The following is a 22,500-nucleotide window of genomic DNA, read 5'->3' as shown; positions in this document are numbered from 1 at the left end:
CCGGGATGTTACGCAATAATTGCAGATTACTTATGACTTATTCTTCCGGTCCAACAGTGTTCCTTCCAGAGCAATCAATAAGGTTGGCAACATCTGTAGACCTCAAATGGTGTGTGCAGGGAAAGGGTCCTTTTTCTCTTGAAAAAAATTCGAGGACGAGGACGAGTCAGTCACCCAACTCTGACACCGAAATAGAAAACAAATCATGTAGTTGACGTATCCCACCCTCATTTTGAAGTCTTCTTCTGAAGATTTCAATTTTCATTTTATCTTCCTACAAGATAAAGTCACTTACAGAAAGGAAATGGTTATCTCGACCTTTGACAATCGAGCGCACGTCGATAATTTATCATTATTGAGATGAATGAAGAGATGTACAGGCAACCCCATTATTGGCATCCGGGTTGACGTGTTTCCATGACAACGACCAAGAACAATGATAAGTGGTATCTTAGCTATCTAAGTCACGTTGTCTCTGTTTGATGGGACCTTTTGTGAACTATTGATACGTTTATGTGAACGGCTTGGCAAAAATCATGATCGACTGCACGTAAGTCTTAAGTAGAATGTATAAAGCAGTCATTTTTATTAAAAATTTTACAGTGTCAATGGTCTTTTCCCAATGATCCTTGTGTACTTTTCCCTAGACATGTTTGATCCGGCACGTCCACAAAGTCCTACCAGACATCAAAAAATTCATTACACTCCAAGGTCATTGCCAACATGTACAATTCTGCAGGGGGACTCCTCGTTGCACCTTGTCTTAGCCACAGAATTCAACTATTTTGGTCGTCACTTTAGACGAAGTTGTGTCATTATTAAAAGACGCTCAATTCTGATGTACGGCTTTTTTCATTAGGGCAAAAATGATAGGTATCGAAGTATAAGATTAAAGGACATTCTTTAGAACTTTAATAATGTGATTTGCTTAGAACAATGAATAGGAGTTTTGTTGCTTATGAGTCCGTGAAATACAATAGTAAAACAATAATCAACTAACATATAATCACGTCCGCAAAGCAATTAACGACTAACAAAGAACGGAAATAATAGTAACTGCCTATCGTGCTGGAAGCAATGCAATTAAAAAATAAAGCAAAAACCCCCTGAAATTTCCGACGGATTGGTAATTTGGTATGGACGAATTAAAACCCGTGTACACATCAACACTTCAGAACTATAGTTGTTAATAAAGCAAAATTCACGGTGGTATTCAAATTCGATTTCAATCTGCAAACTTGTGACAGTTGTGTAAGAAATAAACCCAACTGGAAGAAACAATTTGACATTTTTCGAGGCCTTCCAGGAGACATATTTAATTTTTATTTTTCTGGAGTGTGATTTAAACCCCCGATGATCCATCCACATAAAAACGTGGTTCGCAAAAAGTGAATGATAACAACGTCTCCTCCATTGGAGGAACTGTTGCTTAACTTGGCCATAAGGAAAATTAAACAAAGCTGCATGGTTCATGATTATTAAAGCGTTTATTTGCTTTCAAGTGCTACAACAGATGGTAATGCACTGTTGTATCATGGACTGAAAACTACATTTAATTTTTTTCTATGGGAGATCTACTTTGATAAAGTAAAGTAGCTTCGCCGCATTCTTTTGTTATACGTTACTGAAGTTGCCGTTCATTGTGTTATCAATGACTGGGAACTGTACATGTTAAACTGGCATGACTTCTATTTATAACCGCTTAAAACCGTTGTCCCTGAACGGTTGTGCCAAAATTTCGCTACATATTTCTCCTGAATAAATTACAAAATTGATTAAAAAACATCTTTATCCTTTCTGCTCCTAAATACACTTTTACAGGTTACATTTTTTTCCTGGGAGTACGTCGCCAATTTGGATTTGTACACTAATCGAGACTACGTTTCTTGAAGTAACGTGGTAAAGGCCATTTGATGCAAACGGCAACTTTAACCTTCTATAGTTGGGTTTCCGTGAGAAATGTCTTTACTGATGTCGTTTGTTCGAGGTCCAAGTTTTCCAGCAACTTTACAATTGATCAAAAGAATGTATGGTGGGCTAAATCTGTGGTTGAGAGGTGATGATTTCAACCAGTGGTGGGAAGAATTGCTGACTGTTTAACGAATGATATGGCGGTGTTGGAGGGGCCATCGATTGAAAGGTGAATGAGGGGGGCATTGAGCTGGCGGATAGCGTGGGGGAGGGAACAAATGACGGTGGAGGCGAATAGTAGAATTGATCATAAGTTGGACCAAGCACGATTGTGGGCACTCCATTGTATTCTATAAGTTGGACAGGCTGTACTGCCGATGGAGGGAGTGACATCGGTACTTGGCCGTTAGGTGATTGAGGCTGAACTGTGGACACAAGTGCTGGTACGTTTTGAAGCTGTTGGTTTGTTGCGATCATTTGAGAAAAACCAGAAGGAAACGTGCTTGGAAATTGCTGCGATCTAAACAGAAAAGAGATCATAATGACACTTCGCGGGCGGCTTGGGAAAAAAATTAACACTCTTTCTTAATGTTCTCCTTCTTTCCTAACCGGAACCTAATATCAATGTCCACAATTCCAAATGGAATGTTTGCTGGAAATCCAAGCAAGAACTTGAACGTACTGGTTCGAATAAACAATTACACTCACAAAAGAAAACATTTTAGAGTCGGTTAGATTGACTCTTTAAAAGCGCAGACTCTTTGTTTGCCAAGATGAAAGAATCATGAACTTGACCAATGATCGATTTCCAAACATGATGTCATTGGCAACGGACCTAATGCACAAATACTTATTGAGTGTTTTGCATGTGGTGTTAAAATGTTGCTCGGAAATCACTGAGTCCTTGTAAACAATTTTCGTTAACCTTGTTTACTTGACCCTTGTCGTAATGGTTAAAACAACAAAAGACTGATCAAGCTATACAGTCATTGTGTCCCATTGTCTTTTATAACAAGGACTTTCACTCGAATTAAGTTTTCGACAAATACCAAAGCGAGCAGTAAGAAAAAATGCATAATCGATTTGATTGAATGATTCTTTTTCAGTCCCATCATGGAACTTGTGTTCAATATGAAAAGTAAAGGATGTTTATGCTATTTTCACTGTTTAACTATTGACAAAATTCATTGACTGCCGTTGGATGCCACAATTACCGTATTTGTGTCGGTTCGTTTGACTCTTCCATTTCAAGACGCCGTAATTTGGAAACCTTTGTTCCCCTTTAAACTAGTAGTGTAAACTTTCAGTAGGTGTTGCGATCGTTGACAGGACCGTTAAAATTTCTTTGAAAGATTTGCAGAGTTAATCCGAGGTTTTACACTTTCAAATGGTACCGTTTGTAGAATTGTATAGGGACTAGTTAGTGACTTGCAACTCCAGGGAATTTCTGCTACCCAGGACTTATCACTAAACGCCAAGGGACCAAATCTTGAAATTAAGATCACTTTCAGGATATTGACATTCCCTATCAAGCTCGCTTACCCCATTATTGCATTCTGAAGATTCTGTTTGTATGCAAATCCATTATTCATCATCGCGGCATACTTCCCATTTCCTAGAAACAGAAAAAGAAAAGGTCGTAATCAAACATAGTTATTTACTCTTAGTCGAATGTGTGTTAATGGTTTTTACGTTTGATTCGACTCAAGCCTAGCGGGAAATAACGATACTACAACAATCAAGGTATTTCATATCTGTTCTCTCTAGAATCACACTCTGCGGCCTGTTGAGCGTGATCAATTACACTGACCTTTAGTCGGTTTTGGTTTGGCGCCAATGTAGGCTAAATTTACGTTCGCTGTCCTTCCGTCGATTACCGGTCTTCTATTTTCACAGGCTCTCTCCGCACAATCTTTGTCAAAAAACGTAACCTGGGCATAAAAGCACCCGCAAATTAGTTATCCACAACATGACAAAAAAGGACATCGTTGCTAAGCTAAGCTACGACTTACAAATCCATAGCCCTTGGACTTGAGTGTATCCCTGTCTCGAATGACAACTGCTTCCTTGATCTCCCCGAACTGGATGAAAAACTCTCTCAAAGAATCATCATTTGTATCGTAAGGGATGCCTCCAACAAATAACTTTGTTAGCCTGTTGTCCTCGTGCCGGATCATTCTCTTCACTCAATCTCTTTCCACGTTTCTCTTCAGTCTGTTGATGGAAGCTCTGAGGTGACCTTAGTTTCCAGTAATGTGGATAAATGCGCACCGGCGACGCTTGTGATATCTGTTAAATATGCAACCCCTAGTCAGTGCTTGTACATATCACTAATTTTCACGTGTGTGACGTGTTATAATAATACTTGTCTACTAAGTCTCATGGGTCAGTATTATCGGCTTAAGTTTTCAGCCAATAGTTCCTTGCGCATTGCCTGACCTTTCTTCAAATGGCCCACCGAGACATGTGATTGATAGAGTGTCGAAAACCAAGCTAATTAACAGTCTTGAAATCCCTGTTGACAATTTTGATTCGATGTAAGAGTCAAGCAGCGCGCCTGATAATTGCTACAGTCGTGTTTGTATAATGCGCAAGGTCACCTTTTGGTTATACACACTCAAAGTGTGTTAAATCTAAGGTTTCGCAATGTAAGCAGGTTACTGGCTTCCGACCGGCATGTAAAGGAAACAATACCACACATTATGCTAATTCCTTGACAATTGAGTGTTATCACTTGACTGGAACGATTTTACGCATAGTATATTCCACAGAAGCCGGTAAGTGTCTTTCGCTCTCTTGACCAAGCAGTGTCTGTGACGACATTTCGAAACAGTGGGAATCTTAACGTGAAAAGCCATCACGTTTGATGTTGTCCAGGCTCTAAATCCGAGAGAAAAAGCCTCGAAATCCAGCTGAAACACACCAGTTAATTAGATTACACAAAGAACAAATCTTTTACATGTTATTCTTAAATGAGAAAATTACAGAAACAAACTACACTAACCTTGAAACGATTGAAACGTGGAATAGTGCACGACTCCAGATTTACCAACTCAAACAAGTAAATCACATTTTGACGTACCGCTTTAGATAGCTTTTGATCTCATTTATTACGATCAAGGAACCGACTAGTACTTACGATATCTTAGTATAGGGATTTTTCGCTCAGTATTGATGCATTAGTCGAATGAAGAGTGTATGTTTACATTCCAGTAGAAAGCTAGACACAGCCTCCAGCGTTTAGGCTAGAAGGATTAATGATAAAATCTCAGGTCCTTATCAGCTCTTTAGAGAGCAATTTATATTTAATAGCACTAAACAGAAGAAACAAACAATTGACTGATGATCATGTTTGCATTGAGTTTGTTTTACCAAATTGGTTGGTGTGTACTCACATTTCTGACTTCATCGGCTAATGTTCAAACGATTATGGATCAAGTTGAAAAGACAAAACGTATAAATTAATATCGGCCTTAACGGACTGACTGGCACTCCAAAACTCGATTAAAGATTAAATATCGCATACATCAGTGTCTTGGGGTGCGTTCGATTGTCCATATTCCGGAATAGGAATACATGGAATAGAAGTTAGAAATCGTTCGTTTTTACGCAGATTCACATTAAAATTGTAAACACCTGCTAAAATACTATTTTAAACATATCTTTATTATCCTTGTTGCTTCAAAACGCCAGACGAACCGTTTTAAATCATCACTCCGCGTATTCTTATTCCGGAATAGGGTCAAGCGAAAGCGCCCTTAATTTCCTGCACGTAATGTTTGGCTGAAATGTCTCGTGTAACTTGTCGTCGAGTTTTCAAAGATATGTTATTGAGACCGTTTTCGTTAACATAACCCACTAAAAAATCTATTCTGTATCATGAGATGGAATACGTACAAAAAAGCGAGAGAGCGTTACACTAGAAAAACTTCATTCGCTTGAAAAACAAATATTGATATGAATGTTTTCCAGCAAACTTAATGTAAGACCTTCAATGGTTTCAGGACAAGATTTTTCTAAGGAGTTGTGCATGATGTCACTGCAAAGGCGATAAACAGAACAATGGGCAGGGAACGTTTCGAGAAGACGAAAACCAGGGGCACCCAACGAATCTGTTCCTCACATTATCTGTTCCCCAGAGGAATCTTGCTGGCTGGCAAAAATACAGGGGTTTCGATAAGCTGGTTGGGAAATTTTGTTATTGATAGAGGTTTTGCCTGGGAATTACTGACTTTTTCTAGCATTTCAACCCGAGCTGGCTTTAGAAACTCTGAAGATTGAGGACGACTAAAAAAAAAAAAAAAAAAAGAACCCCTTCCCTCTCCCAGAGAGTAGTCTCAAATATACGACGGCTGGTCAGAGTGATTGCGCTTGCGGAAAAAACCTGTTTTGTCCCGGTTTTGTCGCTTTTGTTCGGTCGTTTTGGATCGAGGGATTTGAAAGCGCGCGGAATTCCTGGCTGGGAACTAAATTTGATCAGCTGGCTGGGAAACCAACCAATTTTATCTAGCTGGCTGGGAAATTTCTTGTGTGTCTTGCTGGGAAAAAGAAACAGATCATGTTTTCCCAGCAACACTGAAAAACACCTGAAAATACCTTAATAACATTTATTTTCATTACCTGGGGTATAATAATACATTTTACAACAAATTGGTCGTTGGATGCCCCTGGAAAACAGAAATCCGAGTTTGATCAACTCAATGAAGGAGAAAGAGGGACTCATGGAAGACTATGTAATGTTCAGAAAAGGAGAGTTGGGAAGAGATCCGGAAAGAGGCAGTCTCTTAGAAGACAACAAGAAGACCACTGGTTTTGAATCGGGATTGGTGGCCTAAGAGAACGTTTTCAAAGTGTACCAGATTAGGCGTTCACTCAGAACTACTTGAATTTCTTCTCAAATTATGAAGTCGCGCGGTTGGAACACTTTCGCGATCAATGCAACTCATAGAGAATCTATATCACGTAAGCGCTGTCCAGGAGCGCTGTTGACTTTATTTACTCCGAGAATGAAAAATGTTTGTCACGGTGACCTCGCAAGAACGGCAAAGATATGTATTGCTGTAGAATCCAAAACTCTCTTGCAACTGGTGTGCTGAGGCTTCTTAAGGACTTACCATTTATGTTGCAGCTTTGCATACAATAATCTTCATTTTTGCTGAAAGTCCCTTATTGACGATGATGACGATTCATTCAAGACCTTCAACGGACTAAAGGTGAACAGTTTCAGCTGGGCGCAAGTTAAAATATATAGCCTTGGAACAAATTTAACGCACGGTTCTCTCTGTTGATTCAGTTGTATTCATGATTTGTTAATCAGTGTAACTCAGTTCACTCTTGAAATCAGCCGCGCAAAATAAAACACTAATGAAACTGATTCGGTCACATTTTCCCGCAGCACTTGTTTGAAATAGTTCAGCTGATAATTTCAGGATTCATTCATTGATCTCTGTATATGACCGCCACTATCACGGATAAAAAGTTCGAAGTTTAAGTTGAGTGCGATTTCAACCGAAAAAACTGACAATTCTTACATCAGAGATTTTTTGAAGCTTATATAAAAATCTTGGTCCAAGATTCCTTGCACTCGCTGATCTACGAATGAAAGAAGTGATCCTTCCACTTAGCTGAACAATTTACAAGCAATTGTCGCATTATAGGCCGTCCTGACAAATTCAGGTGGTGTGAATCTAATGGTATTCGAACCCTGCATGACCTCTGCGATGTCGGTGCAATGCTCTACAACCTGAGCTTTCAAGCCACCCGCGAAAACATTCATACGTTCATTCACTTACTGATCTTTATGAACAATATTCCACCTCTGCTAGAGTGAACAAATAAGAGATCAATTATCCCAAGAAAGTTGTAATATTTGTAAAAAGTTAGTTAAGATGTTGAAACATAAACCACTTTACAGCGTCCGAACTTAAAAAAAAAAAAAATCTTTGTAAATCTGAAGACCAAAGCGTTGCTTATGGTTGAGCTCGGTTTTTGTAAACCGTCGGTTTTTTAAACATCAACTGTCAGCTAAGAGTTGACGTTTTTACTGCTTTCAGATGAACGTTCAAGACGTTTTGCTTCTGAAACGATTTTACGAACACAATTAATCCGAAATTAAGTCGTTCAGATGATTAAGACGCATCACAATGGTTTGTAAAGAATTCAGACACCGTAAAGCCAGTTGGATTATGTGGATTTGTTTAATAATCCTGCCTCAGACTTATTATACAGGAAATTGATTTCTTTTCACAGTTACTGCCATCCAGCGAGTGAGGTGGTGCTATGATCAAAAAGTTGCTTCCTTATTTTGTTCAGATTTTGAAAGTGTGTTTGCTTGACACCGACCTGGCAAAATGTTGACCTTTGGTTTTTATCCAAAGGCTGTTTGCTTTGAGTGAAAGTTTTGGATTTCACGGTCCGCCATTACTCACGTTCAAAAGTTACCGACCGTAGACCTCAGAGGGTTGAATCTAGGGAAAAGTGACGTCATTTTTTCAAAAGCTTAAAATTTCAGAGAGGAAACCCATTTGATCATGTATGCAAAATGCGAGTTTAAAAATCTGAAAGCCCGAAACTCCCGTGCTGCTTATTAACTTTAGTCGCGTACAAACGCATTGCATTCAATAGTGAGTCACCTTTGAGGTCAATTTCTCCTCGATCCAGCTCTCTCCACTGAGTTGAAATAAACAAGTGTTTTTTAGAAACTAAGGCTTAAAAGTTGGGTCACTTATTGTTTAGTTAACATATTTTTCAAATACAAAGAAAAAAATATTTGATTTTTTGATTATAGTACCACTTTAAAAGAGCAAGGCATGATACAATGTGCTCTTTTGTTTTTTAATGAGGCGAAAATGAGCAAATGAGATGAAAGACGTTTTTCTTCAATGTTTAGTAGAGTCATCAAGCCATAGTTCATGTTTATGATGGACTGTGTGTAAAACAGTACCGAAACGCACTTTATGTTAACTTGGCCGTGACCATACACAATCATTTCTCCTCGGTTCACAACTGAGCTTTGAATAAATTAATTGAGACTTTTCAGAAAAAGGGTGTGGTTTGTGCATGGTCAGGGTCAAAATAGCGAACAAAAACAAAACAAAGAAACATGTCGAGTTTCACAACCATGTCTGCCATATATTATCTGTGTTAAACCAGAGTTAATAGAGTTCCCTCTGGTTAAACCAGACATGCAACATTCAACGGTGTCTTGCTGTTTTTGTTAAAATCTCTTGAATCTTTCGGTTTTCGCACCTCCTTTATAGCATGGATGAAGACTATTTGCTAGTGTATCTGACAGATAGTAATGCTGCAGAACATTCTGTTTCTACTGATTTATGTACACGTTTTTTAAAAAGATTCTTGTTTTTCCGGCCTAGGCTGAATTCATACTCTTATTTTTCTGCCGATTTTAGTAAATGACATTTCCGTTTTAGAATGTATTGGGGTATCAATTACAAGTGTTCGGTGGGTCTAGATCTGTATCGTGTTACATTGTGAATGCAGTTTGTCGATTATTCGACAGAATTGTGAAAATGGGTCTTAGAAAGTATGCAAGTTGACAGTATGTTTCTGAACACTGAGAGATTAGTGGCCGAACTTTAATAAAGCAATGAGATTCAGTGTATGCGAGAGACTTAATCTACAGGATTTGGAATTGTTGTGAGTCTCCACTCTTACATCATGATGTGTTGTTTCATCGAATATTTACTGAACCTCGTGTTTAAAGCCTGGTTTTCACCCGGGGGGGGGGGGGTACTCGATGTATCCCTGGTTGGGGAGGTACGGCGCGGCCCCTCATACCTTGACCCTGTTTAAGACAAATATCGCTGATTTTCCTACCCATTTTAAGACAAAATTCCGATTTTTGATACCCTGTTTAAGACATTTAACCCAGTTTAAGACACAAATTGATAAATCGATACCCTGATTAAGACAAAAAATGATAAATTCGATACCCTGTTTAAGACAAAAATCCCGAAAAACATACCCTGGCTGGCCGCACGTCCCCATTAAGCCCTTATAAGGGAATACCCCCCCGGGGGTTTTCACTAGCGACGCAAACACAAGCGCAACTACAATCATAAGGATCAAAATCTTGCTTTTCCTTGTGCCGCTTGCCCTTGTGGTTGTGTTCGCTTGCGTCGTGTGAAAACGAAACGCAGCATAAGCACAAGCACCCATTCCAGATTCTCCGCGTCTGAACATTTGAACAAAATGGCGGATGCCGTGGTTGTTATTTAATGCTTATGTCGATGTTCGTTTTTACTAGCGTAAGCTACTTATGCTTGCGCTTCTGCTTGCGCAGCTAGTGAAAACCAGGCTTAAGCCGTAATCTCCAGTGTGTTTGGCGGCGTTCTGTTCAAATGCAATGCATTCTGGTGAAAGCTGGTGAGTGGTGCAGTGCACTCTGGCTAATTATGATGCATTCTGGGAAAAGGTGGTGAAATCCAGAATTTGTCCTACCTTCTCATGAATCCAGAATATGTTACTGCTCGCACGCTGCGCTTGCTCCGCAGCAATAATAACATAACAAGTAGCGTGGTTAACAACGGCTTTTTCTCCCCAACTTTTTGTATTAAACGAGGAGCTCGCCAGGGTGACCCGGTCTCTCCTTTCCTTTTTAAAATAGTTCTCTTATTCCTGGCATTTTCTGTTCACAATAATCCGCTTATAAAGGGCATTACAGTGAACGGAAATGAAATTAAAGTAGTTGCTTTTTTGCTGATGATTTGACAGCATTTACCCACAATAAGCAGTCTCGACTAAATCTCAGATCTATTCGGCACTTACTCTGGCTTGAAAATCAACGATGATAAGACAGAACTGAGAGAAGCCCTTCTGCTGGGAAATAAGCAGGCGGTGGAAAGTTTAGAACTCTAAAGAATTGACTTTAAAAAAAACCATTAAAATCCTCGGGACTTACTTTACTTATAGCAACTCATTGTATTACAAATTGAATTTTGAATCTACGCTCATTTTAACTAAAAGCAAATTCTTTATTATTTTCCTTTGTTCGGAAAGGCAAAGAAAAAAGTTAAGCGTTCGTTATTAGTTAACAAAATTCAAAAAGGTGGAATGCCCGACCTAAGTCAAAGAATAATGTGCACAAAGAAGTATCTTTTCCCCAACACAGCCAGCTGGAAAGCTTTTTTGAATTTTTATTTATAGACAGTGGGAAGTAAACTTTTTTTTCATTGTAATTTTGACTATTCGAAATCACCAATATCCCTACCTGCTTTATACAAAGAATGCATCGTCGCATGGGCTTCCTTAAACTGTTCCATAAACCCTTCCTCCGCATCCGACTTTTTAAAACAGCTGCTATGGAATAACACGTTTATTTGTACTGATTATCATTCGCTTTATAACCCAAATTTAGTTAATCTTGGTTTTATAACAGTCTTGGACCTTCTTGATTCTCATGGCAATTTCAAACGAATTTATCCACAATATTTACATCTTTAATTTTCTCCCACTGATTTCTTTTACTTGTTAGTCTTTTCAACGCCGTGCCTTTAGAATGGCGCAAGAAACTAAAGTTAGACTTGGTAATCAAGCCTTTTTAAAAGATTATAATATTGATTTGACTAGATTCTCATTATATAATAATAATAATCATCATCATCATCATCATCATCATAATCAATAATAATTATGGAGGTTAACACACAACAGTAATCACTGCAAAAATTAGTGGCCATTGATGGAAAAGTGGTTCATATAGATAAGATTCAATCTAATGTTTTGTACGATACCTTTTCTTCCGAACTTTCTGTGACCCCATCAGCTGTGAAAAAATACGACGAAATGTTTCATTCGGAGTCTTTACAGTTAGACTGGGAAGGAATTTTATTACTTCCTTTCAAAATAACGCTGGATAGTTTCAATTTGAAATTCTTCATAGAATTTGTTATACTAACGTCATGCTTTTCAAATTCCCTTTTATGTTATTTCTGTAACGAACTGTTGGAGACATTAGAACATTTCCGAGTCTTTTTTTTATTATGAAAAGGTTAACACTTTCTGAAATGAGTTCGTCACTATTCTTAGATCCCATAAGCTACAATTGTTGTTTCTACTAACTTTGAGTTAACAAATATTTTCTTTGCATGGGCATTTTACATCGGTCAACAGTCAGAACATCCATGTTAATTACATTATTCTCAAGAGTAAATATTTTGTTTTTCGCCCCATGTTAGGCAAAACTCCTCTCTCCATCGGCCTCTTACTAGCAAAGTGTAAGAAAACTTACCAAGTCGAACGTTTTATTGCGGGAAAAAATAATAAACTACAATTTCACAATAAAAAATGGGAGCCCCTCTTTTTGTTAATGGAATATTAGCTATCACTTCAACTTGTTACTTATTTAGTGATTACTCCAGGTTTGTGTACCATTTCAGTGTAGTTTTTTGCTTTTGTTTTTTTTTTCATTACATTGTGTAGAAAGTATAGTGTGTAAATGTTTATTATTATCTTTGTTCTTTTTTGTAGTTGTAGTTGTATTTTGTTTGAGTTTGGGTGTGATAATAAAAAAGCCTACTAAAAAAACAACGGTGTCTTGCTTGCGTTGGAATGATCACATTTCGGTCCAAATCGCCTTTGTATCTTCGTCAAAGTGAAAAAAATAACGTTGACTTTCTTTGGGGGAACAAGCGCAGAAATGACTAAGAAGTGAGTCTGCTTAGGTTGTGTACACAAACAGCTTGAATACAATGCAAACGTGCCTGGACCCTCGGGTCATCAACGCGATCCAGGAGCCGCTGAATACGATCAAGCAACTAGTACCCTTCCCTAGTTTGATAAATAGTTTTCTCAGACTCATCTTTAAGGGGGGTGGCATTTGACTAACAAACCGTTGCTCTGGACCTCTTCAAATAGTCATTTAACTCAAATGATCTCTTTTTGCCAAGTGTGTTCTATTTAACATTTCTTTGTCTGGTTCGACTCACAACCATATTTGGTAAATCACGTGAGGAAAAAAGAAAATGCCTTAAAACTCAGCGGGTTAACTATGTTTTCAAAAATTATTAACGCAACAGTATGAGAACATTCTAACACAAAATCTGTAGCATGGATTATAAACATATATATTTCTCAAGAATATTATGACGTCGTAAGGCCCTCCTTTGATACACTTTTCAAATTATCAGTTCCATTTTTTGTCCAAATAGAAATTCCCTGCTACCGTTTACGAAAAATGATGGGACGGTTCCCATCCGGTGAAAAAAACTGCCTCTCCCTTTCTTTTTCTGAGAGTTTATACATCGTCAGTGTTTCTCATTGAAACGCACGACAGAGGACTGTGACTAGTTGCGCATGCGCCTTCTGATTGAAGTGATGTCAGAATGCCATTGAAAAAGTTATTTTCAAAGAAACATTCATGCAACCTTTTTTTATAGGGCTCTTTACTGGAAAGCTTCCATTGCAACCATTGTCTTTCTGTATTTTCTCCCCCCTTAATCTGTCCACCTATGACAAAATCACAAAAAGGTCACAAATTGATCGGCTGAGCTGTCGCTACTTGGCGAGAAACGTACCATTCCAAATACCCGGTCAGCCGGGCTGGTCATGTTTGCCGGGATCATGAGTTTCAGCCCGGTATTTCATGAGGTGAGCCAGCCCAACTTGGGCTAAATTTAGAATATATCATGTGAAAAAAGACAACAACCACAAGAAGAAGTGGAGAGACGTTTGTCTCGCTAAATTGTTATTAAAATTCATCATTCTACAATTTAAAGAAATTTAAAGAAATGTTATAGGTTTGCCATCTTCTGCATCCTTTATTTTAACGTAAAAAACGACTATTCCGTGGGCCATTTTGCTCCAAAGTGGAGTAAAGTGGTTAGAAATCGTCGACAAACGCCTCGCCTCAAGTTATAACTTTGCACAATCTGATTAAGTCTGGATCTCGTTCACGGCATACAATGTAGGCAAAGAATAAAAAAAAATTGGGGCGAGTGGTTTCAGAGTACAAATATCAGTAGAACGGAAAGATTAACATTTGTATGCTCATGCACGTTGTCGTCAAAACCTTATGTTTTGGGATCTCACGTCGTTGTTATGAAGAGTACCACGAAATATGTGCTAAAATGCGTACCATACGCGTAGCAGGATTATTTTCCTCCTTTTAACCAGTGATATCATTGCTTTGGAGCGTTGTCGTTCCCGTGCGACGTATCAAATCTCAGGTGACGGCATGAGCCCGCCGGCGTATCTCTCTAATAGACCATTTTGGAATTCTCACGGCTGGATTGGATCTAGCATGGAATGGAGGCTAATGCGGGCAAATCTTTTCAAATGCAAATTCATTTGCCCGCATTAGCCTCCATTTCATGCTAGATCCAGTCCAGCCGTTAGAATACGAAACTGGCCTATTAGGGAGCTTACGCAAGGACGACGACGGCTGCGAGCACGACACAAAACAATGGAGAGTTTAAGAAACCACGACGGCTACGGCGACGAAAACGTCACTTCAAAATACAGGCTTGAGCTACTTTAAGTATTTCATGATTATTCCATCATGTTTATATTATACAATATGGGCGAAATGTCCTATAACCAGATTGTAGTTTGTCCACGTTGCCGTCAAAACCTTAAATTTGGTCATTCACGTAGTAGTTATGACGACTACGGGAGAGAAATGTTCAAAAATGCGTGCCGCACGTGCAGCACGAACATTTTGGTTCTTTTAACCAACGTCTGCACATTATCCATGTTCTACGTAGAGGTGGCGTCAATGTGGCTGGCCTTCTTGTTATCTACGTCGCTCTCGTACTTTCCGTCCTAGAGTACTGTTGCGTGGTTTGGCATAACGCCCTTCCCGCCTATCTGTCTAGTGAAATAGAGCGGGTCCAAATGCGAGCTTTAAGGATAATATACCCTCGATCCTCATACCAGAAAGCCTTACAACTTGCTAAAATCTCTAGACTTGAAGATAGGCGCAATGAACTCTGTATGAGGGCTATTGATAAAATTACCAAAGGTGGACCCTTGTAAAAACATCTAACCCCGATAACTCTTGTAGGTTTTATAATTTTTGATTATTTTGTAAACCCAGTCCCAATAAGGTTTTTTGTTATTTTCCGAACCTTGTAAGCACATTGTAATTACTTTTTAATGCGAGAATGTGTCGATTAAACATCTTATTATTATTATTATTATTATTATTATTATTATTACGAGCACGAAAACGAGAAAACAATGTTGCAAAAGCGAATGTTTCCCCGTTTGCGGCCCTAGGAAACATTTCTTGCGGAAGTAAAAATTTGCGTCCCGGGAAGCAAAAATGTTTCTGAATTTGTTCAGAAACATTTTGCTTTCTCAGCAAAATTTGCCCGTTAAGGGTGCCCGTTTGCGGGCACCCTTAATGAACAAAACAAAAGATCTCCACTCCCTCCACTTGCATTTTTCAGTTGGGTACATTTCTTTGTCGTCCTCGTCCTGACAACAGGGAGTTTAAGAAACGACGACAGCTACGGCAACGACAACGCCAAAAAGCAGTAATATTATTGGTTAAATAAACTAAAATGTTCGTGCTGCACGTGCGGCACGCATTTTTGAACATTTTTCTCTCGTACTCGTTAAAACTACTGCGTGAAATGACCAACGTGGACAAACTAAAGTGAATCTTTCAGTCTCACTGTTTACCTCAAATCTATCTGTACCAATCCAGTACAGGACACTTCGCCCATATTGTATAATATAAACAAGATGGAATAATCATGAAATACTTAGAATAGCTCAAACTTATATTTTGAAGTGACGTTTTCGTCGCTGTAAACTGCCTAACGACGTGAATTTACCAAATTTCAGGTTGTGTAGAGGACGTGAGAACATGACGAGACGTTTTTAATTTTCTCCCCAAACAACCACACAGTTCATCCCAATTTTATTCCAGAAATGTTGATACACACTTTCCGTTCCGAGCGAATCGGGTTTATAGCCGGGCTCAGGCGCGCGAATCGCGCTAGCGGAGCACCATGGGTAAGAAATTTTGCGAAGTCTGTCGATGCGAGAAATTTTGGTTATGACGTCAGCGTACGCACGCCCTCACAGACTGTCGGGGTGGAGGTGGGGAGGCAAGACGGCCTTTGGGGACGGGGGTTTTCGGGCAAGTTTCTTTTTTTTTCCTTCGTACAAAGACTGCGAACCCTAGTCGCCGTCTTACGGTCTAACTTTTGTTTGAACCGGGATGAATCAGCGTTTGGGTGTTACGAGCAGCGAAATGGATCGGCTGTCTTTGCTAAATAACGGAATACGGTGTACAGGTCTACGAGAGGACAGCTCGATCGTGTTATTTGGCAAGGTTGTAATGGCGCTGTCTTCGGACGTTGCTGACAGTAACGTAAGGATGTTTTACCGCAAAGAATCCTGACTTGAAGAAGCAGTTCCTCGGTAAACATGGGAAGAGACTGTAAAAAACGTATCAAGGCACCTTAGGATTTGTATCTGCTTAGCAAAGCAACGACTTTGTGTGAAATGAGTAATTGTAGGACTTAATTAACTGTCACCAGGTTCGTACTCCTTTTTTTGCCTTTTATACGGACATTTATGTCAAATTTCTTAGCAAATTGTTTGTCTTACTACGAGATATGTTTGTTACTGGTCTTATTTCTCCGATTTTTCCGAGAAAAGTCGAAGAAAAAAATCGCATCTCTTCTTTGATTTCTTTCAAATGTTTGTTGTTTCGACACGCCTTGAACTCGCTTTGCATGTGCTGAAACCCGAAACACCAAAGGAAACTACCGGAACGAAACAACCGAAACCATCGAAACAACGAAACGAAACCAGCGAAACACCGGAACGCACGAAACATCTATGAAAACTTTTATATTGTTCTTTATTCGCAATCTTTGCAGATTCCCTCAGCACATACAAAGAGCGAAACCAAAAATTCTTTTATTTTTTCATTATTCTTCCTTCTACATCTTAAATTAACTATGTCACTCATGTGAAGTGTCTGCGCATGACCACACAAAGACTAAACGCAACAGCACTTCCGGGCACCGTGCCTCAGTTGGTTGAGCAAAGGGCTGTGACGCAGGAAGTCACGGGTTCGAAGACCGTCCGGATGACCACTCAGGATCTTAAAATAACCGAGGAGAAAGTTCTGCCTTTGCAATTTCATCTGCAAATGGTTAGACGTTCAAGTCTTCTCGGATAAGGACTATAGATCGTCGACCCCGTCTCACAAATAACTTCTGTGTTCATAAGTTCCCTGTGGGTCTTTAAAGAACCCACACACGAGTACGGGATGAAGTCCCCGGTGTTGTGGCTGTCCTGTTTTCTCCAGCAGAAGTGGCCGGCTTGACGGCGATGTCTCCAAAAAGGCTTGTGGCGCATGCAGCCACCTAAGCAGAAACAGCCATAAGTCAAAAAGCGACTTTGCCAAGTGCTGGGATATGTAGACGTAGACGTCACCGAAGGCTTTCAGAGTAAAAGTCTAAAAACGACCTTGGAAACAGTGCAAATACCAAGGCAACAAAAATACAAAGCGACAAAGTTACAATGAAAGAATGTTAACGCATTTTTAAATTATTGTATTATTGAGACGTATTTGCATTGCGAAGAGGTGTTCGTGGTGGAAACTGAATTTGTGGCTGTTTCGATTGTTTCGCTGGCTTCGTTTCGGTGTAAGATGGTTCCGGTGGTTTCGAAGGTTCATGTTTTAGTACATGCCAATTTCGGCAAATTGGTTTGAACTCAACATTGCTTAAGCTTCTATGTTTTATCCAAATGTTTGCTATCCAGTAGTTTAGTTGGATGCTGAGACTCTTCGTTTTTCCTGCTGTCGCTTTTTTTATATTGAAGAAAAACCAAGCGAAGTCCGGACGGCTTATGCGCCGATCAACTCGAAACTTCAACATCCCCCCCTCGGGCAAACCCCGGGCATTTGAACGTTTGAAGATTGGATAGTTCAAATTCCCGCCCACTCAGGCCAAAATGGTGTTCAAATGCCCTACGCCATCGTCGGATTTGTCTGTGAAACCCTACTAAAGAACAATCGTCGTCGGCCCTGTCGACTTTAAGAAAGCTTGTGTATAAACATGCAAATACATGTTTCGTGACCCTTTGTATGATGATACCGTTTATACCAGACTTGAGCTACTACAAAAACACAACTTAATTTTGTAACAATTACAAGTGACTTGATATTTAATTAATTAAGTCAATAAGCAAGGGTAAGCTGCTCTAACTCCGAAACATGGCAAAGGTTGTTTAACGAGGATACTGTATACTTATCAACAACAGAGCCTAGAGCTTTTACGACTGCATGTATTTTAAATTGTTCAATGTTGGTTGATTACCTCTAACAGAAACGTACAGCTTTAACAATGAAATAGGGGTGTGAAAACCTACCATATTGTATTCACTCTGTAGTACAACAAAGACGAATTACGCAGCCAAAATTCCTTTGAAGACCTTTTTTTTTTGTAAGCCAATCTCGCACATTATCTCTTCCTTTAAACTCTTCCATCTCGTCCAACACGTGTTTACAGCTGTTCTCGGACACCGAAAGAAAATCATTTGAAACCTGACATTTCCGGCACGTACATTTTTCCGCGAGCATTAAGGAGAAACATTCTCTGTACGGTAAAAAGATTGGAGTTTTCGCGCATAGTATTCGGAAATAGTAGAGAATCATGATGTCCTGATTGTTCTAAATTTGGAGGACTAAATAATATTTATAATAGTAATAATAATAATAATTACTGTAGAAAACAGACAACTTTTTTAAAAGACATGTTTCGGCATGCTTATGCCATTATCACACACACACACAGAGGAACACACGGAAAGCGATAAAAACTCTCATATTTTTAAGCATTTCAACACATCTCCTTAGCGTAAGAACAAATACTCCCCTTCGTGCTTTAGTATTCTGGATTCTGCCAGCAACTCAATTGATTTAAAACTCAAAGAAGCTTTCTATATAAATAAGATCAAACTGGAATTTAACAAACAATTGCAGCATTACAGCACTTTTCTCACGTTTTAGTTTACACTTTGATGTTTGGTGTCACGCTGTAAATAGTACCCGCTTTTGTATTACGTCATGTAATAATTTTTTCATCTACCCAGAGTTAATGCATGCCGAAACATGTCTTTTAAAAAAGTTGTCTGTTTCCTACAGTATTTATCATACTTGCTACTATTGCGACCTTATGGAAATAATAATAATAATGATAATGATAATGATAATGATAATGATAATGGTAATGATAATGATAATGATAATGATAATGATAATGATAATAATAAACAAGAACCTTGGTGGAAAAGAAGGATCAAGGGCTCCATTGACGAACTAAAGAGACAGATTAATACATTGGAAAGAAATATAACTTTGAAAACGATGTCCTAACAATACCAAACTTTGAAACGATGTCGTAACAGTTGAAAATGCCCTCGAGATTCGAAAATGCACTATAAGATCTGATCTGTACTACACTTGTCGGGGATAGAATTGAAAACTTATTTTTGGCGAACGATCAAACAAAGTTAAATAATGAACTAATATATGCGAAGACGTACGATTACAAATCTTAACACAAAAGGATTACGTAACACTGTAAAGTCTTTTTAAAGTCTAGAAAGATTCTATTTAAACACACTAATGATCTCATTTACGATTCCAGATATTTGTTTTTCACCGCCTGTTTTGTTTATCCAATTGACGTTCCATTCTTGAGCTCCACAAGGGTATATTTTGTTTAAAGATGCACTAAAACGCCATTCACGTTACCAGGTTACAATGACTTTCGACGCCATTGCAGGTTAATTAAATGTTCTCCTGTGTGCACCACAGAAAATCCACGCAGCCCCAGCCCCCTCAAACCTAACAAAATACGCACAGAAGCCTCTATGCACAGACACCACGTAGCAGGGAAGTGACAGGCAAAACTTTTACCGACTTGGAAAAAATAAAACGGAGAGATATTACCCATTTTCCGACTGAGAGTGCCATACTGGCAACCCAGTAACAAGAACAATTCCATAAATTCAATTTTAGCTTTTATTGCAGTTTCAAGTCAGTGCAATTTAAACTGGCGGTTCAATTTTCCCCACCCCACCAAGGCAAAGGTCAAATTTTCCACCCCCGGGAAGGCCTGGCCCGTCAAATACCGGGGTTTGCGCGGGGACGGGGGGAATTGTTGAAGTTTCGATTTGATCGGCGCATTACAGCCTGACCGACTCCTCTTTTCTTATAGGCTTACGGTGAAATTTACAAGAGATTGACATTTCGAAAATTGTTGGGAAGAGCAACGACTCCTTGCCAAACGAATTTAACAGATGAGCATTGGAAATTCTGTCCGTCACATCTATTCTCGCTCTTACTAAAACATTGCAAACGTTCAAAGTAATTGTAGTAAAAACTGTTCATCTTTTGTTCAATGTTTACGACCGACGAATTTTTCAGAAAGCCATTTGTATGTTATTTGTATGTTGTTATTGCTAACGAGATGCTGTCATTAATATTATCAGTAATCTCACTTGAAAGCATCACCACTGACAAATTGTAGTCGAGGTTTGTAGTTTGCAATAATTATAACCAAGAGATCATGATCTCTTGTTATAACTGATCGAGGTCAAGAAACATGTATCACTTGATACAGAAGCAAGCAATTCCACTTATTATTCGATGTATTTTGTCCTTCCTTTTCATTGGCCGAGAGCCCACCACGTGACCTGCAAATAACTGCCAACGAATAAGTGTTTTGCTGCAAATAATATTCTGCTCATGTGCCATTACTCGACTCTGCAAGGCAGCGCGGGCTTACGGCTTCTCGGAAAAAAAAACAAAAAACAAACTCGGTGATCGAATGATAAAACAATTATTGACCTCGGTTATCGCAAAATATCGTGATTTGTCAGTGTCTCGCAGATCAATTATTATTATTATAATTATTATTATTCGGCAAATAATTGATCTGCTCGTCACCGACAAATCACGGTATTTTGCTCAACGTCGTCCAACAATTGTTAGTTATTTGTTTCAACCGTTTGAATATATAGAGTAAAACTGTCAAGTTCACTCAGTGAACAGTTGGCAGTTCGAGCAATGTGGACTAAACGGCTCAGAATACTTTCGATCACTCAAAAATTTATTTTCAACCTCTTTCCCCACGGCCTTTTCACTGACGAAAGAGCATCCCATCGAAAGGTCAACTGATAGACAAACGCTCTCCCCTCCCCTCTTGAGACACGAAGGGAATTGCGACACCCGGGAAAAGGCCCAAAATCTTACGGAACTTTGAAGAAACGGTCCCCTGGAAGCAGCTGATTAAACTTGTTTTCACTTTTCCCCCGGACTTTTCCCAACAAGTATATTCCCCTAACGCACTAAAATCTTTGAATTCTTGTCCGGCGTTAAATGCAGACACGCACCGTAAAAGCAAAATTTGTTGCCGCTAAATGCGTGCACTTTTATTTCATAATAAGTGATAGCCCAAAAATAGCAAAACATAAGGTTTTTTCGCGAGAAAAATAAAAAGTCCTCTGCAGCAGTGTTATACGAGAGGCTTGAAATATAAACTTCGTCAATATTCGTCCTTGCAACAGACCTCACTTTCCGGAAAAAAGTGGTGAACTTTGTCCTTAAATTATCAATGGAGGGAATTTGATCTTCGGCCGAAACCTTCAATTGTCTTTCACAGCTGCCCCCGTGTGATGAATTGGCGCACTTATGCACAAAAATGCAGGTAGTGAGATTGAAGCTCAATTTTGAATAACGCCATGATGAGTCCCTAACTCTTACCTCTCATTGATACTCAGTTTATAGTTTTGTTATTAGGTCAGGGTTTTCTCAATCTTTTATGCTTGCGTTAGGCGTAGGGCCAGGGAAATACTTCGCACAGTTTATCGCCAGGTTTTTCTGGAATTATTGCGGTGTTTAGTTCAGTGCATTGCTTGAGGGAAACTGGACTCCCACGCAAGCGTAAAGGAGCGTTGCGTGACGACACAAGGAAAGGCCGCGTGGTTTGAGCTATCTTAATAAGTATTTCACGATTATTCCATCTTGTTTACGTTGTACAATATGGGCGAGGTATCCTATAACGTCTGTAACTTAACTGGTACGGACGGATTTGAAGTTAAGACAGAGAATGAAAGATTCCCTTTTGTATGTCCACGTTGTTGTCAGAACCTTAAATTTGGTCATTTTTTTAAGTTGTTGTACTGTATTGTCGAGTACGGAAGAGAAATGTACAAAAACGCGTGCGTACGTGAAACACGATCATTTTCAAGTTCTACTTTAAACCAATGATATTAGTTCGTAGTGTTGTCATGGCTGTTGTCGTTTCTTAAACTTCCTGTTCAATAGCAATTACGGAATTTTACGATTCTTTGAAAGCAGACGTTCTCACGGCGAGAAACAAAATGAGGAATGAGTCTTCTTTTTCTTCATTTTTCGCTCGCCGTGAGAGACTTCAGCTTGCAGCGAACTTTTATGATAGGTAAATCAATTACTGTGGAGACTGCGTGGTCATTGACCATCGTACTCTTGCGTATTGCTCTCACAACCAAAATAAAGGTAAAATTATACGTGCTGGATTGTCATTGCTTTACAACTGAAAAACCCTTCTCAGGTGC

General features: G+C 39.1%; 1 protein-coding gene and 1 long non-coding RNA gene across 5 annotated transcripts in view; one reads left to right on the top strand and one right to left on the bottom strand.

The window, feature by feature from the left end:
* Positions 1–401: 401 nt before the first annotated feature.
* On the top strand, positions 402–2,358 carry LOC138033174 (uncharacterized). The gene is made up of 2 exons (XR_011128588.1): positions 402–550; positions 648–2,358. It is a non-coding gene; the product is annotated as an uncharacterized lncRNA (long non-coding RNA).
* Positions 1,469–22,500, bottom strand: part of LOC138033173 (RNA-binding protein 38-like) — a 21,514-nt gene continuing 482 nt past the window's right edge. The window contains exons 2-6 of one of the 4 annotated variants that reach the window (XM_068880934.1): positions 11,664–11,695; positions 3,924–4,200; positions 3,722–3,842; positions 3,454–3,526; positions 1,469–2,431 (exon numbers count right to left, since the gene is read on the bottom strand). In XM_068880934.1, the coding sequence (XP_068737035.1) occupies positions 2,038–2,431; positions 3,454–3,526; positions 3,722–3,842; positions 3,924–4,088 (753 nt within the window). In that variant the 5' untranslated portion in view covers positions 4,089–4,200; positions 11,664–11,695 and the 3' untranslated portion in view covers positions 1,469–2,037. Of the gene's footprint in view, positions 2,432–3,453; positions 3,527–3,721; positions 3,843–3,923; positions 4,201–4,350; positions 4,505–4,915; positions 5,091–11,663; positions 11,696–22,500 lie in introns of those variants that run through there. The other 3 variants (XM_068880935.1, XM_068880933.1, XM_068880932.1) reach the window with 3 other exon arrangements.

This window comes from Montipora capricornis, chromosome 14 (assembly GCF_036669925.1).
Source record: "Montipora capricornis isolate CH-2021 chromosome 14, ASM3666992v2, whole genome shotgun sequence".
NCBI classification, from domain to species: domain Eukaryota; kingdom Metazoa; phylum Cnidaria; class Anthozoa; order Scleractinia; family Acroporidae; genus Montipora; species Montipora capricornis.
Note: the sequence above shows the minus strand (reverse complement) of the source record. Positions and strands in the feature narration are given on the sequence as shown.